The sequence below is a fragment of the Staurois parvus genome, unplaced genomic scaffold (genome assembly GCF_062004578.1).
Source record: "Staurois parvus isolate SC_StPar_1 unplaced genomic scaffold, SC_StPar_1.0 ptg000009l, whole genome shotgun sequence".
Taxonomy (NCBI): Eukaryota; Metazoa; Chordata; class Amphibia; order Anura; family Ranidae; genus Staurois; species Staurois parvus.
Window position 1 is genome coordinate 6,044,379 of NW_028317805.1, and position 16,629 is coordinate 6,061,007.

Consider the following 16,629-nt stretch of genomic DNA (forward strand, 5'->3'; position numbering starts at 1 on the left):
AGGAACTTGCTTTAAGGCATCTAGGGAACTAAAGGGATCCTTCTCCCCATTTTAGGATTTTAATGGCAAGAAGAGAGGACAATCTCCTACGCCTTGTGGAATATTCACAATACAGAAGGAAGAAATTAGCAAACTGGACAATAATTCCGCCATCCAAACCGCCAATCAAAGAATTCTTTAAAGAGAAACTATGATATTCCAATCTTTAAAAAGGTTATTAATTTATAAACTATTTTATACTGTACAATCTTTTACATACTTTTTACGTAAAATAATAGTTTTCCAAATAAGATTGAATACATAATGAACTCACGGCCTACAAAGCAAGCCGGACATGGCGGACGAAGGGATTTGTACACATGCTGCAGTAAATTTACTTGGCTTGTCAAATGTTGCAGCTGCCCCTTTGAGTTTGGAGGGGAAAAAATGCATTCAGAAGGTAACAAGATCACCTACTGAATGCCTGGAAGTGGTTGTTCTACCTTCCTGCGAAAAGCAATCCACCACAGATTGCTTTTCAGAGCGCTGTAAAGACTACCATCTGTGTGAAAGGGGCCTGAGATAACTGAAGTGCATGGAAGGCAAAAGGTTGGTGTTGGTTGGGCAGAGTCACTACCCTGCCTCATTCATTTGTGTTAGTAATTTATGTTTGAGTTACTGAGCTCCGTAAATTAGGAGGAGAGGTCATCTGGTGAATTGATAAACACTTGCTTTTTTTTTTTTTTTTTTTTATAGGTTTTTAGCTCTTACGCTGGTCATAGATGGAGCAATTTTCTTTCCTGTACACAGGTTGTAGGAAAGAAAAATCGCTCGATTCCCCCATCAACACAGTCAACATTGATGGGGGGATCCCTCCTGTATAGTCATTGTGTTCTCCCAGCAGGGGGGCGGGGGAGCCTTCCCTGCCAGGAGAGCACAATGATTACTGCTAGCGTCTATAATAGCAACTAGCAATAATCGCATGTAAAATTGAACAGGCTGGTTGAACCCAAGTTAGTTGATCAATCAGCTTGAATATATTCAGCCTGACCATACATTGTTTAAATTTCCTGCTGAACCAGCCAAGATTTGAATCATCAATAGCCGGCTTTAGAGGCTGTCTTAGCGAAAAGACCTTTTGTCAAAGGCTTTGTGTCAAAGAATGAGGTTGCAAGGCTTAGACTGTGATCTTCAGAAAATATCTACATGGATAGTTAAGATTCATTGTGTTGCCACCATTGCCTCAGAATAATAGCAGTTTCTTGGTTCAAAACACAAGTCACAATGATAAGACTTAAGGTAAAATTGTAAGTAAAAACAGTTTTAGGCTTTGCCCATATATCATAATAAAATGGTGCCATACGTACCACATCGGGGCTCCTGGGGAGATCCTTTCATGAACAGCATACATGGGGCCACATTGATTAGCTTCTTAAGCCTGACGTTGAGGTCCTCTTTGGGAGTGCTGTTGGGGGTAGCGGGAAAAGCAGTGTTTGATGCATGGCGCTGGACTCTCTTGGTCAGCTCAGGTGCATGAGCCCCATCTAGCCTGTCAATCTTCTGAGAACTCTGAGACACAAGATAGATCATGCCGAGAAGTTAGAGGTTATGGAACGTCAGAACATCAAACAAACACAGCCAAGCAATGTATTACTCCTGGGCACTACATGGTACAAAATAATCTGATAGCAGCTTCTCACAAACATGACATGAACAGCACGGCAAAAATCTCCTACACTAATACAATGCGGCTTAATACAGGATATTATTATTACAATCAGTAGTCACAAATAAGAATGGTTGACCATTTCCATTTAAAGGGGCCTCACACTATGATTAATCAGGATTTGTAAATAAGATCTCATTTCTAATGACACTCTGTGGTCCATGTATTCCTTGAATTTCTGGGGCAGATTGTATTCTGGAGTTACCATATTTAATTATCCTCAAAGTGCAAAGAAAGAGCTTTGTTCCATATCACCCTTACTGACTTTTGCTAGACTTCAGACACACTTCTATGTTCTGCAGTGGAAGGACATTGCAGATAACACAGATCCAATGACCAATAAACCAGGGACTGTGCTGTAACTAGGCTGTGTTTTATCAGGTTGTCTCCGATGCAGAAGCAAAAAATCAGCATTGCACAAGCAGGGCTCTTTACACCAAAATGTTACGTTAATGCACCAGGTACAGTTTTACACTTTCAGCCACTTTACAACCCTGAAAAGGAAAGATAGATTACTGTAAGACAAATCATTCATTTCACTGAGGAGAACAAACCCTAAGCAGGTGTGACAAATACTCTGGTAGAAAAGTCAGCAATGCCGTTCATAGGAGACATACAGTAAGTGAGATGATGTTGAATAAAAACACCAACATACACAAAGTACAAGGATAGGAATAATTTTTTAACCAGTTCATGCCAAGCTCACCAATATCTGTGGCCTTCGTCAGAGGAGCTGTTTGTATGCACTCGGGGTTTGTGCTGAAAGCACGCTCTATAATCACACTCTCAGCAAAGAGACTGAACTGTCACTAACAGCATCGGCTCTCCCTATAATGATTAGGATCCTGCAGAGCATTGCACCTGCGATCAGCAGAGTGCAGTGTCAGGCTCCTGCAGACACTGCCTACAGCTTTCAGCCCCTGAATGACTATAAGTCAGCACACAAAAAAACAAATTAACACACAGAACCCCTTAAAGTCGTATTATTATCCTTCCCCTGAAGTACCAATATACAATATATCAACCGACTTGAGTTTGTTTAAGTCGGTTGATATATTGTAGCTTTCAGCCCCTACCTCTGTATGGGCTGTTTGAGCCTACGTTGACACATATGCGGTGCAGGAAATGCAGTGAATCCTGTGCGTTTTCCACACTGGATCACAATCGCACTGTCTTCTGCTGCAGGTGTCAACTGAAAGTTAACAACACCCCAAAAGCACATAGCAAACGCAGTGCACGTTCACCTGAACTGGACAACATGGAAGTGCTTTTTGGTGTGGATGCAGTGCTATTCGAGCCATTCACCCTAGGTTCACACATATGTGATGCAGGAAACACAGAATCCTGTGTGTGTTCTGCAACACATCGGGAAAGATATAAAAAGCATTGACACTGTACTGACACTGGGCAGGAGGGGGTTAACATCTGCGGCGCACAAAGGGTTAACTGTGTGCGTTTTGCTGTATGTTGTTTTTTTTACTAGGGAGGTATGCTGTTTTGTATCTTTCTGCTGTGCAGGGATACAAAACAGCATGCCCATGCTGACAGGAGAGAGACCGGTGTTGTTTACACACCGGTCTCTCCCATCAGCTTTACCCGATGATCACTGAGTGCCGGCCTGGCAACTGACATCCCTAGCTGCCAATAGTGGCGTGGGTAGGGCGGCACGCGCGCCCCCTACCCGAAAATGCAAATCACAAATATATACACATGATTTTGCGCAGCCCTGCCTTCCTATAGCAGTACTTCTGCTATAGGGTGTCCTGAAATCGGACAAGTAAAAAAAAGTTGTTTTTTTGTTCAAATTAAAATGTTCCTGTTTATCCCTTTGTTAACCATTAGTTTACTCTAATCAGCCCTAATTAATGCATTCTTCTTCTCTCTGCGATTGGCTGTGGGTAACAATTGAAAGTTTACTACACACCAAATGCAGGTTACAAACGCAGTGCGTCTGCATGGACCGGACTGAATGGGTATAAACAACCATATGATCTGGTTCCAGTGCTGCTATACAAAAAAAAAAAAAAAAAAAAAAAGTGACTGCAACTTTTTGGTGGGGATGCATTGTGATCTGAGCCCTTTCAAAATGAACAGGCACAAATCGCAACACACAGAATCGCATGTGAGTTGCACAGGAATGCGATGCAATTCCTGCACGATTCACCTGCGGTTCACAAGGTGAACCTAGGCCCAAATCGCACTGCACATGTGAAATGAACAGGAGTGTGGTGCAATTCCTCTGTGATTCAAAGTGTGAACCAAGAATGAAAGCAGCAGGAAGTGTCAATGAACTACAAAAGCGCTCACCAGCACCCTCAAACTTCACTGGAAACTACAAGCTGCCTGTGCCCGGTCTTTACATTGTGACAGTGGGCGCGGGGAGAGGATCACCTGCCTGCTGTCACGAGGGAAGGGAATCGAGGAATGCAGGGAGAGGTGCACAGTAACATGGTAAACCCTAGATATGGGTGTACCATGTAATATGTTACTAAAAGTGAACTTAGCCTTTAAAAAAAAGTTTTTTTGCTTATTTTGCATCAGCACTAAATATTATACAAATTCAGTATACCACATTGGTCGCAAACATCAGGAGTAGGAATCTATTTCAGATCTTTTAATAGTAGGTCATGGTAAAAGTCTACCTAAATTTAAAAAAAATATTTTTTTTTTTCTTTACTATTTTGGGTCAGTTTTCCTGAAAACATGAGATAGCAGTTAGTCCTGATAAAAAGCAAGGTATAATTTTTGCCTCAATATACTAAGTAATTCCAATGATAAGTCCAGTTTTACTAACATGTGTCACAGTAAAACTGGGTTTAGGTTAGTATTTAAAACAAATACTATTAGTATTAGTATCTAAACTTAAAAAGACAAAACTATCCACGTAAATTCTGCAACATCTCTTCCTGTAAAAACCACATCATTCTGGAGGCACCGTCTGTGCTGGACCTTTGTAGAATCATTCCTCCTCATTAGCACCTATTATCAAATAACCTATAGCTACAAACACATATTGTACGGGGCTTAAAACTCCTATTTTCTTCTAGCACAATTTTATTATGTATACACACACATACACACATACACACACACACATACACACATACATATACACACACACACACACACACACACACACACACATATATACACACACACATACATATACACACACACACACATATACACACACACACACACACACACATATATTACACACACACACATACATATACAGTTGCAAGAAAAAGTATGTGAACCCCTTGGGATTATGTGGAGTTTTGCATGATTTGGGCATAAAATGTGCTCTGAACGTCATCTAAGTCACAACAATAGAAGAACACAGTCTGCTGAACATAACACTACACAAACATTAGATGTTGCCATGGTTTAATTGCACTTAACATGTAAACATTCACAGTGCAGGGAGGAAAAAGTATGTGAGGCCCTAGCTTAATGACTTCTCCCAGAGCTAATTGGAGCCAGGAGTGAGCCAACCTTGACTCCAATCAGTGTGATGATATTGGATGTGTTGCTGACAGCTGTCCTGCCCTTAAAAAACACACACCTGTTTTGGGTTTACTGGTTTCAAGAAGCACTGTCTGATGGGAACCATGCCTCGTAGAAAAGAGCTCTCAGAAGACCTACGATCAAGAATTGTTGACTTGCATGAAGCTGGAAAGGGTTACAAAAGTATCTCCAAAAGCCTTGATGTTCATGTGTCCACGGTAAGACAGACTGTCTACAAATGGAGAAAGTTTAGCACTGTTGCTACTCTCCCTAGGCGTGGTCATCCTGTAAAAATGACTGCAAGAGCACAGCGCAGAATGCTGCATGAGGTAAAGAAGAATCCCAGAGTGTCAGCTAAAGACCTACAGAAATCTCTGGCACATGCTAACATTTTTGTTGACACATCTACAATAAGGAAAACATTAAACAAGAATGGAGTACATGGGAGGACACCACGGAGGAAGCCATTGCTGTCCAAAAAGAATATTGCAGCACGTTTGAAGTTTGCAAAAGAGCACCTGGATGTTCCACAGCACTACTGGCAAAATATACTGTGGACAGATGAAACCAAGATTGAGTTGTTTGGGAAGAACACACAACACTATGTGTGGAGAAAAAAAGGCACAGCACACCAACATCAAAACCTCATCCCCACTGTAAAACATGGCGGAGGGAGCATTATGGTTTGGGGCTGCTTTGCTGCCTCAGGGCCTGGACGGATTGTTGTCATTGATGGGAAAATGAATTCCAGTGTTTATCAAGACATTTTGCAGGAAAACGTACGACCATCTGTCCGCCAACTGAAGCTCCGCAGAGGATGGGTGATGCAACAGGACAATGACCCAAAGCATACAAGTAATTCAACAAAACAATGGCTGCAATAGCACAGAATACGCCTTCTGGAGTGGCCCAGTCAGAGTCCTGGCTTCAACCTGATTGAAATGCTGTGGCATGACCTTAAGAGAGCGATTCACACCAGACATCCCAAGAATATTGCTACTGTCAGGGATCTCCTCGATCCCCGCCGCAGGCGCACTGCTCCACCCAGTACACGGGCACTAGGTCCGGGCCGGCCGCGGCGTTCGAGTTCTCGCATGCGCAGTAGAAGCCGCGGTCGCCCGCTGGGCACCAATGGCAGCGCAGGGCGGGATATTTAAAGGTCCCTGAGCTGTCATTTCGTTGCCTTCTGGTCTTACCTGCTTCCTGTGTTCCTGTACCTGTGCCTAGTAAGTTATTGACCCGGATTACTCTTGACCTTGCTGATTTCTCCTGCCCAGACCCTTGCTTGCCTGACCTCTCTCCCTGGATGCCCCTTATTAGATCTGACCTCCTGTTGCTGACCTGGCGTGTGACCCGACGATTCTCTGCCTGCTCCCTTGTACCTTACCGTCCTCTACATTACCGACTCGGCCTGTCTGACTACGCACTTGCTCAGCCATCCATCCATCCCATCGGGGTCACCCGACCTCCTCACATCTGGCTCTCCCTGGTTGGAACCCCTGGCGAACACCACTACCACTGACAGGTGTGCTCAGTAGAGGCGACCTGGTCTCGGGGTACTACAAGTCCATCCCCACCATCAGGGGCCCTGGTGAACAAGTACCCTGGGGCTTAGACTCCGCACTCTGGGCACGCCTGACCAGTGGAGTGCTAGTGGTGCCGCTCGGCGGCCCCTCACAGCTACACTGAAACAGTTTTGTGAAGAGGAGTGGTCCAAAATTACTCCAGATCGTTGTGCAGGTCTGATCTGCAACTACAGGAAACGTTTGGTTGAGGTTATTGCTGCCAAAGGAAGGTCACCCAGTTATTAAGTCCAAAGGTTCACATACTTTTTCCTCCCTGCACTGTGAATGTTTACATGTTATGTGCAATTAAACCATGGCAACATCTAATGTTTGTGTAGTATTATGTTCAGCAGACTGTGTTCTTCTATTGTTGTGACTTAGATGACGTTCAGAGCACATTTTATGCCCAATTCATGCAAAACTCCACGTAATCCCAAGGGGTTCACATACTTTTTCTTGCAACTGTATATTACACACACACACATACATATATATCACACACACACATATATATCACACACACACATATATATCACACACACACATATATATCACACACACACATATATATCACACACACACACACATATATATCACACACACACACATATATATCACACTCACACACACACACACACACATTAAATAAATAAATATATATATATATATAAATATATATATATATATTTATTACACACAAACAGATACATACATATACACAGTATATAATAGTAGCAGTCTGAAGTATTGCCCTCTTCCTGGCATCCTTGTAAACACCAACATGGACTCCGGTATGATAAATAGAAGGGGACGCGGTCTTTCAAAAACGGCACCGACAATAAACTGGAGCACTCCCAGGAGAATCTCTACTCCCCAGCGAATCCCTCTGGCCGCAACTCTCCAAGGGTATTGTACCACTGCCATTTCATAGAGGTGCTTTTAATTGCTAATTAGAGTTAAAGAAAATAAAATGTAAACAACTGCTGAGATACCAAAAGCTTGTTAGGTGTATGAAGTTCACATGTTACTATATGGACTGATCACACTCATTACATAACAAAAACTGTGACTGTAAAGCAAAAAGGTTAAAAAGCATACAACGCCAAGTGAGAAAAGGTAATATACAAAACTGACCAATAGAGGGCGATATAAGCCCATTAAAACACAGGATATACAAGCTGTAAAGTTATGGCACTTTCTGCTGTGAACGAGTAATGCAGGGAAACAAAAACGAAAAGCAAAAAATGAAAATGAATAATGGAAAATACTTATTTTTCATTTTTACTTTCTAATTTTTATGTCATTTACTTTGCCATTTCCTAAAAATCACACAACCTGGAAACATTACAACCTTTAAAGCATACGTAAACCCTAACAATTAAGCCTGCCATACAAAGATCAAAATTCAGCTGGTTCAGCAGGGACCAGCTGAATTTCGATCCATGAATGGGCAGGCTGGTTGTACAGAAGCCCATCTACTGGTCAACCAACCAGCTTGTTGGATTTACCTCGCTCAACTAGTGCCATAGGCTATGGCCAGCATCACTGATCAGTGTATTCTGACATCAAGAAGGTCTCACTACTATCAGAATGCAATACTTCAGCAGGGAGGATTTCTCCCATCCACACTGAGCATGTGAATAGGGAAATCAAATCTTTTTATTTTGTTCAGCCCGCTGGTTGAACAAAAAAGAAAAAAAAAAAAAAGACTAATCTATGGGCTGCTTTAACCAGTTGCAGACAGGGTGTGTGTAACACGTCCAGTCCTCCTGCCCTGCTGCCAGGACCTCCCCTGTCCCAGTACTAGAAATTCAGCTCTGATTAATCAAAGCAGCATTGCCCAGTACACAGAGAAGGTTTCCACAGATGGAGCTGTCACAAAAACCAAACAGTCTGCCAATGTTTATCAACAACAATGCTCAATCATGAATACAGAAACACACAAAGAAACTTTGTTTAATTTTGTATCTTTCTGTTTATTCATCTACAGATCAAAAGGGATGAACTTTGATCTGCAAGTGAAGTCAGTTAACCACTTGCCCTCCAGAGGATTCACCCCCCTTCCTAATCAGGCAATTTTTTGTGATGCGGTGCTGCGTTACTTTAACTGACAATTGTGCGGCCATGCAACGCTGCACCCAAATGAAAATTATATCTTTTTTTTCTCACAAATAGAGTTCTCTTTCGGTGGTATTTGATCACCTCTGCTTTTTTTTTTTGCACTATAAACAATATAAAAACCCATCAATTTTGAAACTGTATTTTTTACCTTTTGCTATAAAACTTAACCAATAAAATTTAAAAAACAAAATTTCTTCATAAACTTAGGCTAAAATGTATTCTGCTGCAAAAGAAAAATCCCAATACGTGTAAATGAATTGGTTTACATGAAAGTTACAGCATCTACAAATGGTGGTATATATACTGGAATTTTTATTTTTTTTATACTAGTAATGGTGGCAATCAGCGACTTATAGTGGGACTGCAGCAGGCATTATGACACTGGGTGGGAACTGCCACTGACATCCCCAGTGATACTAATACAGTGATCAGTGCTAATAAAAAGCATTGACACTGTACTAATGACACTGGGCAGGAAGGGGTTAACATCTGTGGAGATCAAAGGGTTAACTGTGTGCGTTTTGTTGTATGTTGTTTTCTACTAGGGAGGTATGCCGTTTTGTATGTCTCTGCTGAGATACAAAACAGCATGCCCATGCTGACAGGAGAGAGACCTGTGTTGTTTACACACAGGTCTCTCCCCTGTTAACTTTACCCGACGATCACTGAGTGCCGGCCTGGCGACTGACATCCCTAGCCGCCAATAGTGGCGTTGGTAGGGCGGTACGCACGCCCCCTACCCGGAAATGCAAATCACAAATATATACATGTGATTTTGTGCAGCCATGCCTCCCTATAGCAGTACTTCTGCTATAGGGTGGCCTGAAAGCGGTTAAAGCAATCTGACAAAAATAAGATTTTTTTTTTGTTTAATTAAATGTTCCTGTTTAACCCTTTATTAACCATTAATTTACTCCAATCAGCCTTAACTAACTCATTCTTCTTCTCCACTCTATTATTTTTCTGCTTTTTTTTCTCATTTCTATTTTATTAAGATTTAAAAAATTTTCTTTTTGTTAATATTTTTAGACCTTTAACATATATTTAAACACTTCACTTTTAAAAAAAAAAAGGCTAAATTGCAAGGAAAAAAAAAAAAAAAACCCAGATGCAGTAATCCAAAAGCCAAGTTGAGGTTGGCAGCACCAGTCTAATAAAATCGTAGAGACCAGCTTTATCAGTTAGGAAGGATTTTGACTGAAAAAGAAAAAAAAAAAAATGAAAAAAAAGTGCTAGCAAAAACATATTAATCTTTCACCTTTAGGAGCATGTTACACCCATATTTAGGGTGTAACATGCTCTCATTCACCCACCTCCCCTGCCAGAGAACCCATCCTGTGACAGAGGGTGGGTGTTCCACTCTTTGCACCAGGCCACTGTCACATTTTTTAAAAAGTGCAGCTATGCGTGGCTCTGCCCACACAACCGCCTCATTCATCCACAGGAATCTGTGAATGAATAAACTACAAGTCTCGTCTGCCACCGTATCATTGTGGTTTCAATGGACATGCTGATGGATAAGGTCATAGTCTATTCACACAGCCTAAAACTCTGTAACTGAAAGCCTGTACAGGCACTAGAGCTGCAGGCAGCGTGTGCAGGAGCCTGACATTGCACCCAAGATCCACTGATAGCGAGTGCAATGCTCTGCAGGCTCCTTTGAAAGAAATGAAGCACATTTTTTTCCCTACAAAAAGATGCATTTATAATTTTTTTTTTGCACACTTAGTGTAAACTTAGTGTTAACGGCAGAGCTGAAAAAATGATGGCCATCCTCCTAGGGCACCAGCAAAAAAACTGAGGCATGCTGAGAGTGGGAGGATTTATCCTGGGCTAGCCTACAGTATTTTGTTTGCTAGCATTCAATCCTCTAGGCCGCAGTGTAACCTGAAGGTGAAAAACGTTCCTAAACCGAACAGAAAGAATAAAAAATTAGTCGTGACAGAAATCATGTGTGCTCTCCTGTGCTGTCATCCTTTCAGTTACATTTTTCCCAGCTATCTCTGAGGACTACAAGACCCATCCCTCTAAGTAATGAAGAATAGGTGAGGCAAACAGATTTGTAGTTCTGTCCTACGGTGACAAAGCTACTCCCCCATAGAAAGAGGAGGTAGGTATTGTAACCCCAGGACAAGAAGTGTGTTTCTGGCAGGATCACAAAAGTCAGTGCAGACTGGCTTTTGTGATGCATTAATAATATGCAGACACCGCATCTAAAAAGTAGTAATCTGCAATATATTACATTATTTTCTTAGATTTAGATATTCTTTAAAAGAGAAAAGGGATGGGAAGAGAGGCGCCAAAGTGGCCAAAGAGTATTACATTAGTAGAGTATAACATGCTGGCCATAGCATCAGCAGAAGAGTGCTGTTTTCTCTTGTATTATTAGATATTCTTTAATCAGCAGTGAGGCCCCAGCACTCCACAAGAGTTACTTCCCTTACATCCCACTCCAGCCTGCTCCAATGTTCTCCTCCTCTGGTCTATGGGCAGAGCCTCAGCATTATCATGTACCAGAACCCTTTAGTGTATGTTTAGGAGGCTGAAGTGAGACTGAAGCCCATCGCAGCTTACACAGCAACTGCAGCGCTGGAGGGGTCTGCTGGAGCGAGGAGTAAGGAATTTCCTCAATCATCTGCCCCTAGACTAACAGAGCAATTAACCTTTGAAGAGTGGGGGGGGGGGGACATGGTAGGAAATGAGGGTAAATTTCTCTAATGGTGCTTGCATAGCAGTAAAAACACTGTATAGGTTTGAACCCTTTTCCACTGCATCCAAATCGAAGAGAAAAAAAAAAAAAAAAGTTTACTTTGATAGACCGCATTTCGAAGCCACAGCATCAGGATAACGATGATGACTGTAAGCATGCAGGCTACAGAAGATGGGGTTATCTGGCAATGGGGATTAGCCAAATGTGAACCTGTGTCCCTCCAAGTTTCCTCATATTTAAAAGCCTAGGCATTAGTCATGTGATCTCCCAAGAAGGGAAATATCAATATTTATAATGGCTTATCTTCTCCTTCAGCAGAGATGAAATGGCCACACATTACGCCTGGGTTCACACTCATGTGGTGCGGTACATCGCATGTGATTCGTACAGGGACCACACCACATTCCTGTGCGAATCACATGCGATTTGTGTGCGGTGCGATCGAAGCCATACATTATGTATGGCTCGAATCACACCGCACCAAAAACGTGCAGGACCCTTTTTTAGGTCTGCACTAGAATCAGATCGCATGGGAATTCACACCTATGCGATCCGATTCTGCACATCACACCGCGTTTTGCGGACTGATTTCGGGGTGTTGTTAACCTACACACCCACAGCAGTTCGCTCTCACAGGGTGCGATTATGATGCGGCGCAGAATTCGCACTGAAAGCGCTGCAAATTCCGCACCGCATCAGTGTGAACCAGGGCTACATCATTCTCTGGGAATAGTTTAGTCCTTCTATTAAGTGATTTTTTTTTCATACCAATACTAGTAACATGTTTTAAGAGCCAAATGATGACACTTAAAAACCCCCCCGACCAACATACTCTCATCTTACATGCCATCCCTGACACTCCATTTCTCCATCTGAGCCAGTAGTTCTAACCCTGCATAGGCTCTATTTTGGGTGGTTTAAGAGCTTACCCAGGGTTCCCATTCTCCTCCCCATCAGGTGACAGTGCTCAGCCCTGGTTAATGGCCCAAGTACTGCATCTGGAAGGAGGTCACATGTTCCCCCAATACCAAGAAGCACCAAGTATATCACAAGGGTTCAGATGGAGCACCAAAGCAGTGGGGGGGCATGGCAACTACAAGCGGCCCAGAGTTGGGCTTTTAGGAGACTTGTCTACCTTACTTTTGAGTATAGTTCTATTTTAAAGTTATACTTACATATACCCAGTGAATTGACTGTCCTCAGGAGATACACAGAGGTGAAACAAATTATCCTGCATATGTTGTACCTGTTTATTTGCTGCAATTTGTCCTATACATCCTTGTAGAACTTAAAGATGAAAAGGGTTTTTCATAGGCTCAAAGCGGGGTGGGGCTGGGGGGTGGTTATGGGCAAAGCTGTAGTTACACACGGTACAAGAGCTCTGAGAGCTGATTGGAAGGAAGGGACACAACCCCTTCACACAAAGCTGAGGCTGTCAATCACTGGCTGTGCGCTGGAGCTCCCTCCCGTCAACTTTTTAGCTGTTGGTGTCAGGAAAACTTGTCAGAAGTGACTCATGCTGACACTAGAGGAACTGGACAGCAGAGAGAAATTACACTTACTGCTTTGGAGAGAGGCAAACAAACACTATAGTACCTGTGCTTTGCTCTGATTTCATGTCTAAGGTTTGCAACCACGTGACTTCCAGTCAAACTTGGCCCTACAATGCATTCCTCTGTATGGCTGCAGTGTGAACATCAGTGAGGGGCCATACACCACAGAACTACGCAGAACACACAGCCTGATGCGCTTTGAGATGGTGCTGATGTGGTCAATCTCAGCACAATGTGTCGTTTACTTTTTTTTTTTTTTTCTTTACACAGAACTTTATTGAAATGTCAATTGTAACATTTTGTTAGTTTTATTCAACACAGTGGTGCTGCAATGTGGTGGTTTGTGGCACAACCCGCTGCACAGAAAAAAGTACTGCATGCAACGCTGCAATCCGGACCAACACCATAGGAAGCAAGGCTTTGGGGGTTGATTTACTAAAACTAGAGCATGCAAAATCTGGTGCAGCTCTGCATAGAAACCAATCAGCTTCCAGGTTTTATTGTCAATGCTTAATTGAGAAGCTGAAGTTAGAAGCTGATTGGCTACCATGTACAGCTGCCCCAGATTCTGAGTGCTCCAGTTTTAGTAAATCTCCCCCTTTGTTTTGTGTATGCATTGGGGGCGCACGGGAAATAGCCCCAGCATGGCCAAACCAAATTGCATGTAAATGAGCCTTGAAGGTGGCCAATCACAGGCGAGGAGGCGGAGCCGAGCGGACCCGCGAAAATCGAGTGAGGGAAAAGCCGGTAAGTGTGCAGTGCAGAGGTGCTGCTGCAAAAATACTATTTACAGTCGCGCGGGGGGCGCAAAATGTTTTCTTCTTCCTAGGGGGGGGGGCATGACAGAAAATAATTGAGAAGCACTGTTCTAGGGTGACATGAATGACTATTGTTCTCCGTATATTTTTAAAATCCATAAAATCTAAGCAGCACTTTGTATACTTTACACAATATTAAATATACACTGCAATGCTGTCTTGCTCAAGGAGAACTTAATAACACAGTATACAAATTATTCAGTCTTACCTTGAAAAACAAGAAGGTTGGCACGGAGGTTATCTCGTACTTCTCCGACACCTCAGGAATGGCTTCTGCTTCAAGCTTCAAATAATAATAATAAAAACAGAAAGGATGAGAAAAAAAAAAAACCCCCGTTGTAGCAATTTTATTTTCATGTCCCGTTTTATGGCATGTGTTTAGAAAAGCCTCGCAGGGATAGTCGGGATACTTAAAAAGGGAGTCGAATGCAAAAGTTTGTGAGACATTTGCATTTAAATGAGGCTCGCCAGGCTGCCCTGTCATCCACTGAGCTTGCACTATGACAAAACAGGTTCAAGGGTTCTTATTTTGTTGCACATTGCCGGCAATGCCCCCAGGCGGCAAATAAAATTTTTTTTTTTTTGGTGCACTAGTGACCTAGTAAATTTTCAATCATATGCAGCTACTACTATATTGAAATCCATAAATCACTGACCCCAGTTATGTCATGATTACACTGCTTATTTTCTGCCCAAAGCAATTCTAGCTGTTTGCTCTATTGACTAATTTTGAGAGGCAGTACATCAAGGCTGACATTTGCAGCTCTCTGCAAATTATGAAGCAAAAAAAAATAGAAGGGGAAAAAAAGGAGTATTTCTTCAATAAGCTATTGATGTCTAGTAAATTTTCAGCTTAACCCTTGGCGCTACAACGCTGCTTCCTGAGCTGAGCTCTTGTTAGAGCAATGAGCAATAAAGCTGGGTCATTTCTAAAGACAAATGGCAGCATGCAATTGAAGATTAGCACTGTCCGTCAATATACACCAGAAGAGACAAAAATCAGATGAGAATACTCAAATTTTGTGGTCGAGAGGCAGAATGTAATCACTGGAAGAGAGACTTTCTAACAAGACTCTGTGGAAGACATTTAGAAATGGGTTTTCACATTCTGAAAAATTATGATAAAACACTTTTGTTTTCCTTTTAACCAGAAGGTTTTACCCCCTCAATGACCAAGGCATTTTTTTGGATATTCAGCACTGTGCTACTTTAATCAGCAATTGTGCGGTCATGCAACACTGTACCCAAATGAAAATGTTTATTATTTGTTTCATACAAATAAAGCTTTTTTTGGGTGGTATTTGATCACCACTTATTCATTTTTTTAGAATATAAATGAAGAAAATTTTGAAAAAAAAGATCATTTTTTACCTTGTTATACAAAAGAAATTCTGCTACATGTCTTTGGAAGATAAAAAATACTCATAAGTGTATATTAATTGGTTTGTGTGAACGTTACAGTATCTACAAACTATGGTATATATTGGAATTCAAGCAGCTATTTATTATTTATTTCAGGTACTTATATAGCGCTGTCAATTTATGCAGTGCTTTACATATATATTGTACATTCACATCGGTCCCTAACCCTCAAGGGGTGTACAATTTAAAGTCCCTAACTTACATTCATACATACACATAGTAGGGCCAATTTAGACAGGAGCCAGTTAACCTACCAATATGTTTTTGGAGTGTGGAAGGAAATCAGAGTTACCAGAGGAAACCCACGCGGGCACAGGGAGAACATGCAAACTTCAGACAGGTGGTGCCGTGGTTGGGATTCGAACCAACAACCCTGGTACTGCCAGGCAGAAGTGCTAACCATTTAGCCACTGTGCTGCCTGGATATGATGCTATACTGGTAATAGCGGTGATCAGCGCCTTATAGTGGGACTGTGATAGTGTGGCAGGCAATCTGGCGCTAGCTGATGCTGGCTGGGTGGTACACTGACAATGACATTAGTACAGTGGTCAGTGCTAATACTGAACTGACTAATGACTCTGGATGCGACATCGCAACCAAAGGGTTAACTGTGTGCCTAACCAGTGTAATGTGTGTAAGATGTGCTGCTTTTACTAAGAGATTTGGCTGCTGATTTACATTGCTAAGCCTGCAGCTGCTGCTTGGTCACAGTATATCTACTGTGAATGGGTGGCAAATGGTTAATATTACTGTTGCAACTTTGTTTTTTGCCAGCTGTGACAGTTCATAATTAGTGCCCAGTTGTGGAATAATTGCAATTACGTGTATAATTTCATAAACTGCACCTTTGTTGCAGCAGGCTATTGCAATAAAAACTAAAACAAAAAACTGTCACACTGTCAAGAAGTTCTACCGAGTAATAAGAGTGCAAAGATAACACACGTTCCTGCTGCTAATCACGACTATCTCCCCCATCATACTGTTCCTCCCCCATCCACCCCAGTCAAAACACTTTTCTCCCTGCCCTCTCCCCCATCAGCATACATTAATCCCTTTCCACTCAGTCCTGGCATCCCTTATGGGTCTGTACGCCAGGGTGGCAGGAGCTATCGGCGATCATGTAACCACTGTGATTGGCTGTCACAGTGATTACATAATTGGGAGTCGGTCGCGCCAACTACCAATCATTAGTGGGGACCAAGAGCTGTCTGACAGCAAGATCTC

The 16,629-nt window shown here is 42.2% G+C and overlaps 1 protein-coding gene across 1 annotated transcript in view; it reads right to left on the reverse strand.

Moving 5' to 3' along the window:
- Positions 1-16,629, reverse strand: part of GLRX3 (glutaredoxin 3) — a 59,352-nt gene that overhangs the window by 23,850 nt on the left and 18,873 nt on the right. Inside the window, exons 3-4 of the mRNA XM_089669327.1 lie at positions 14,191-14,265; positions 1,347-1,548 (exon numbers count right to left, since the gene is read on the reverse strand). Coding sequence (XP_089525453.1) covers positions 1,347-1,548; positions 14,191-14,265 — 277 coding nt within the window. The remainder of the gene's footprint in view (positions 1-1,346; positions 1,549-14,190; positions 14,266-16,629) is intronic.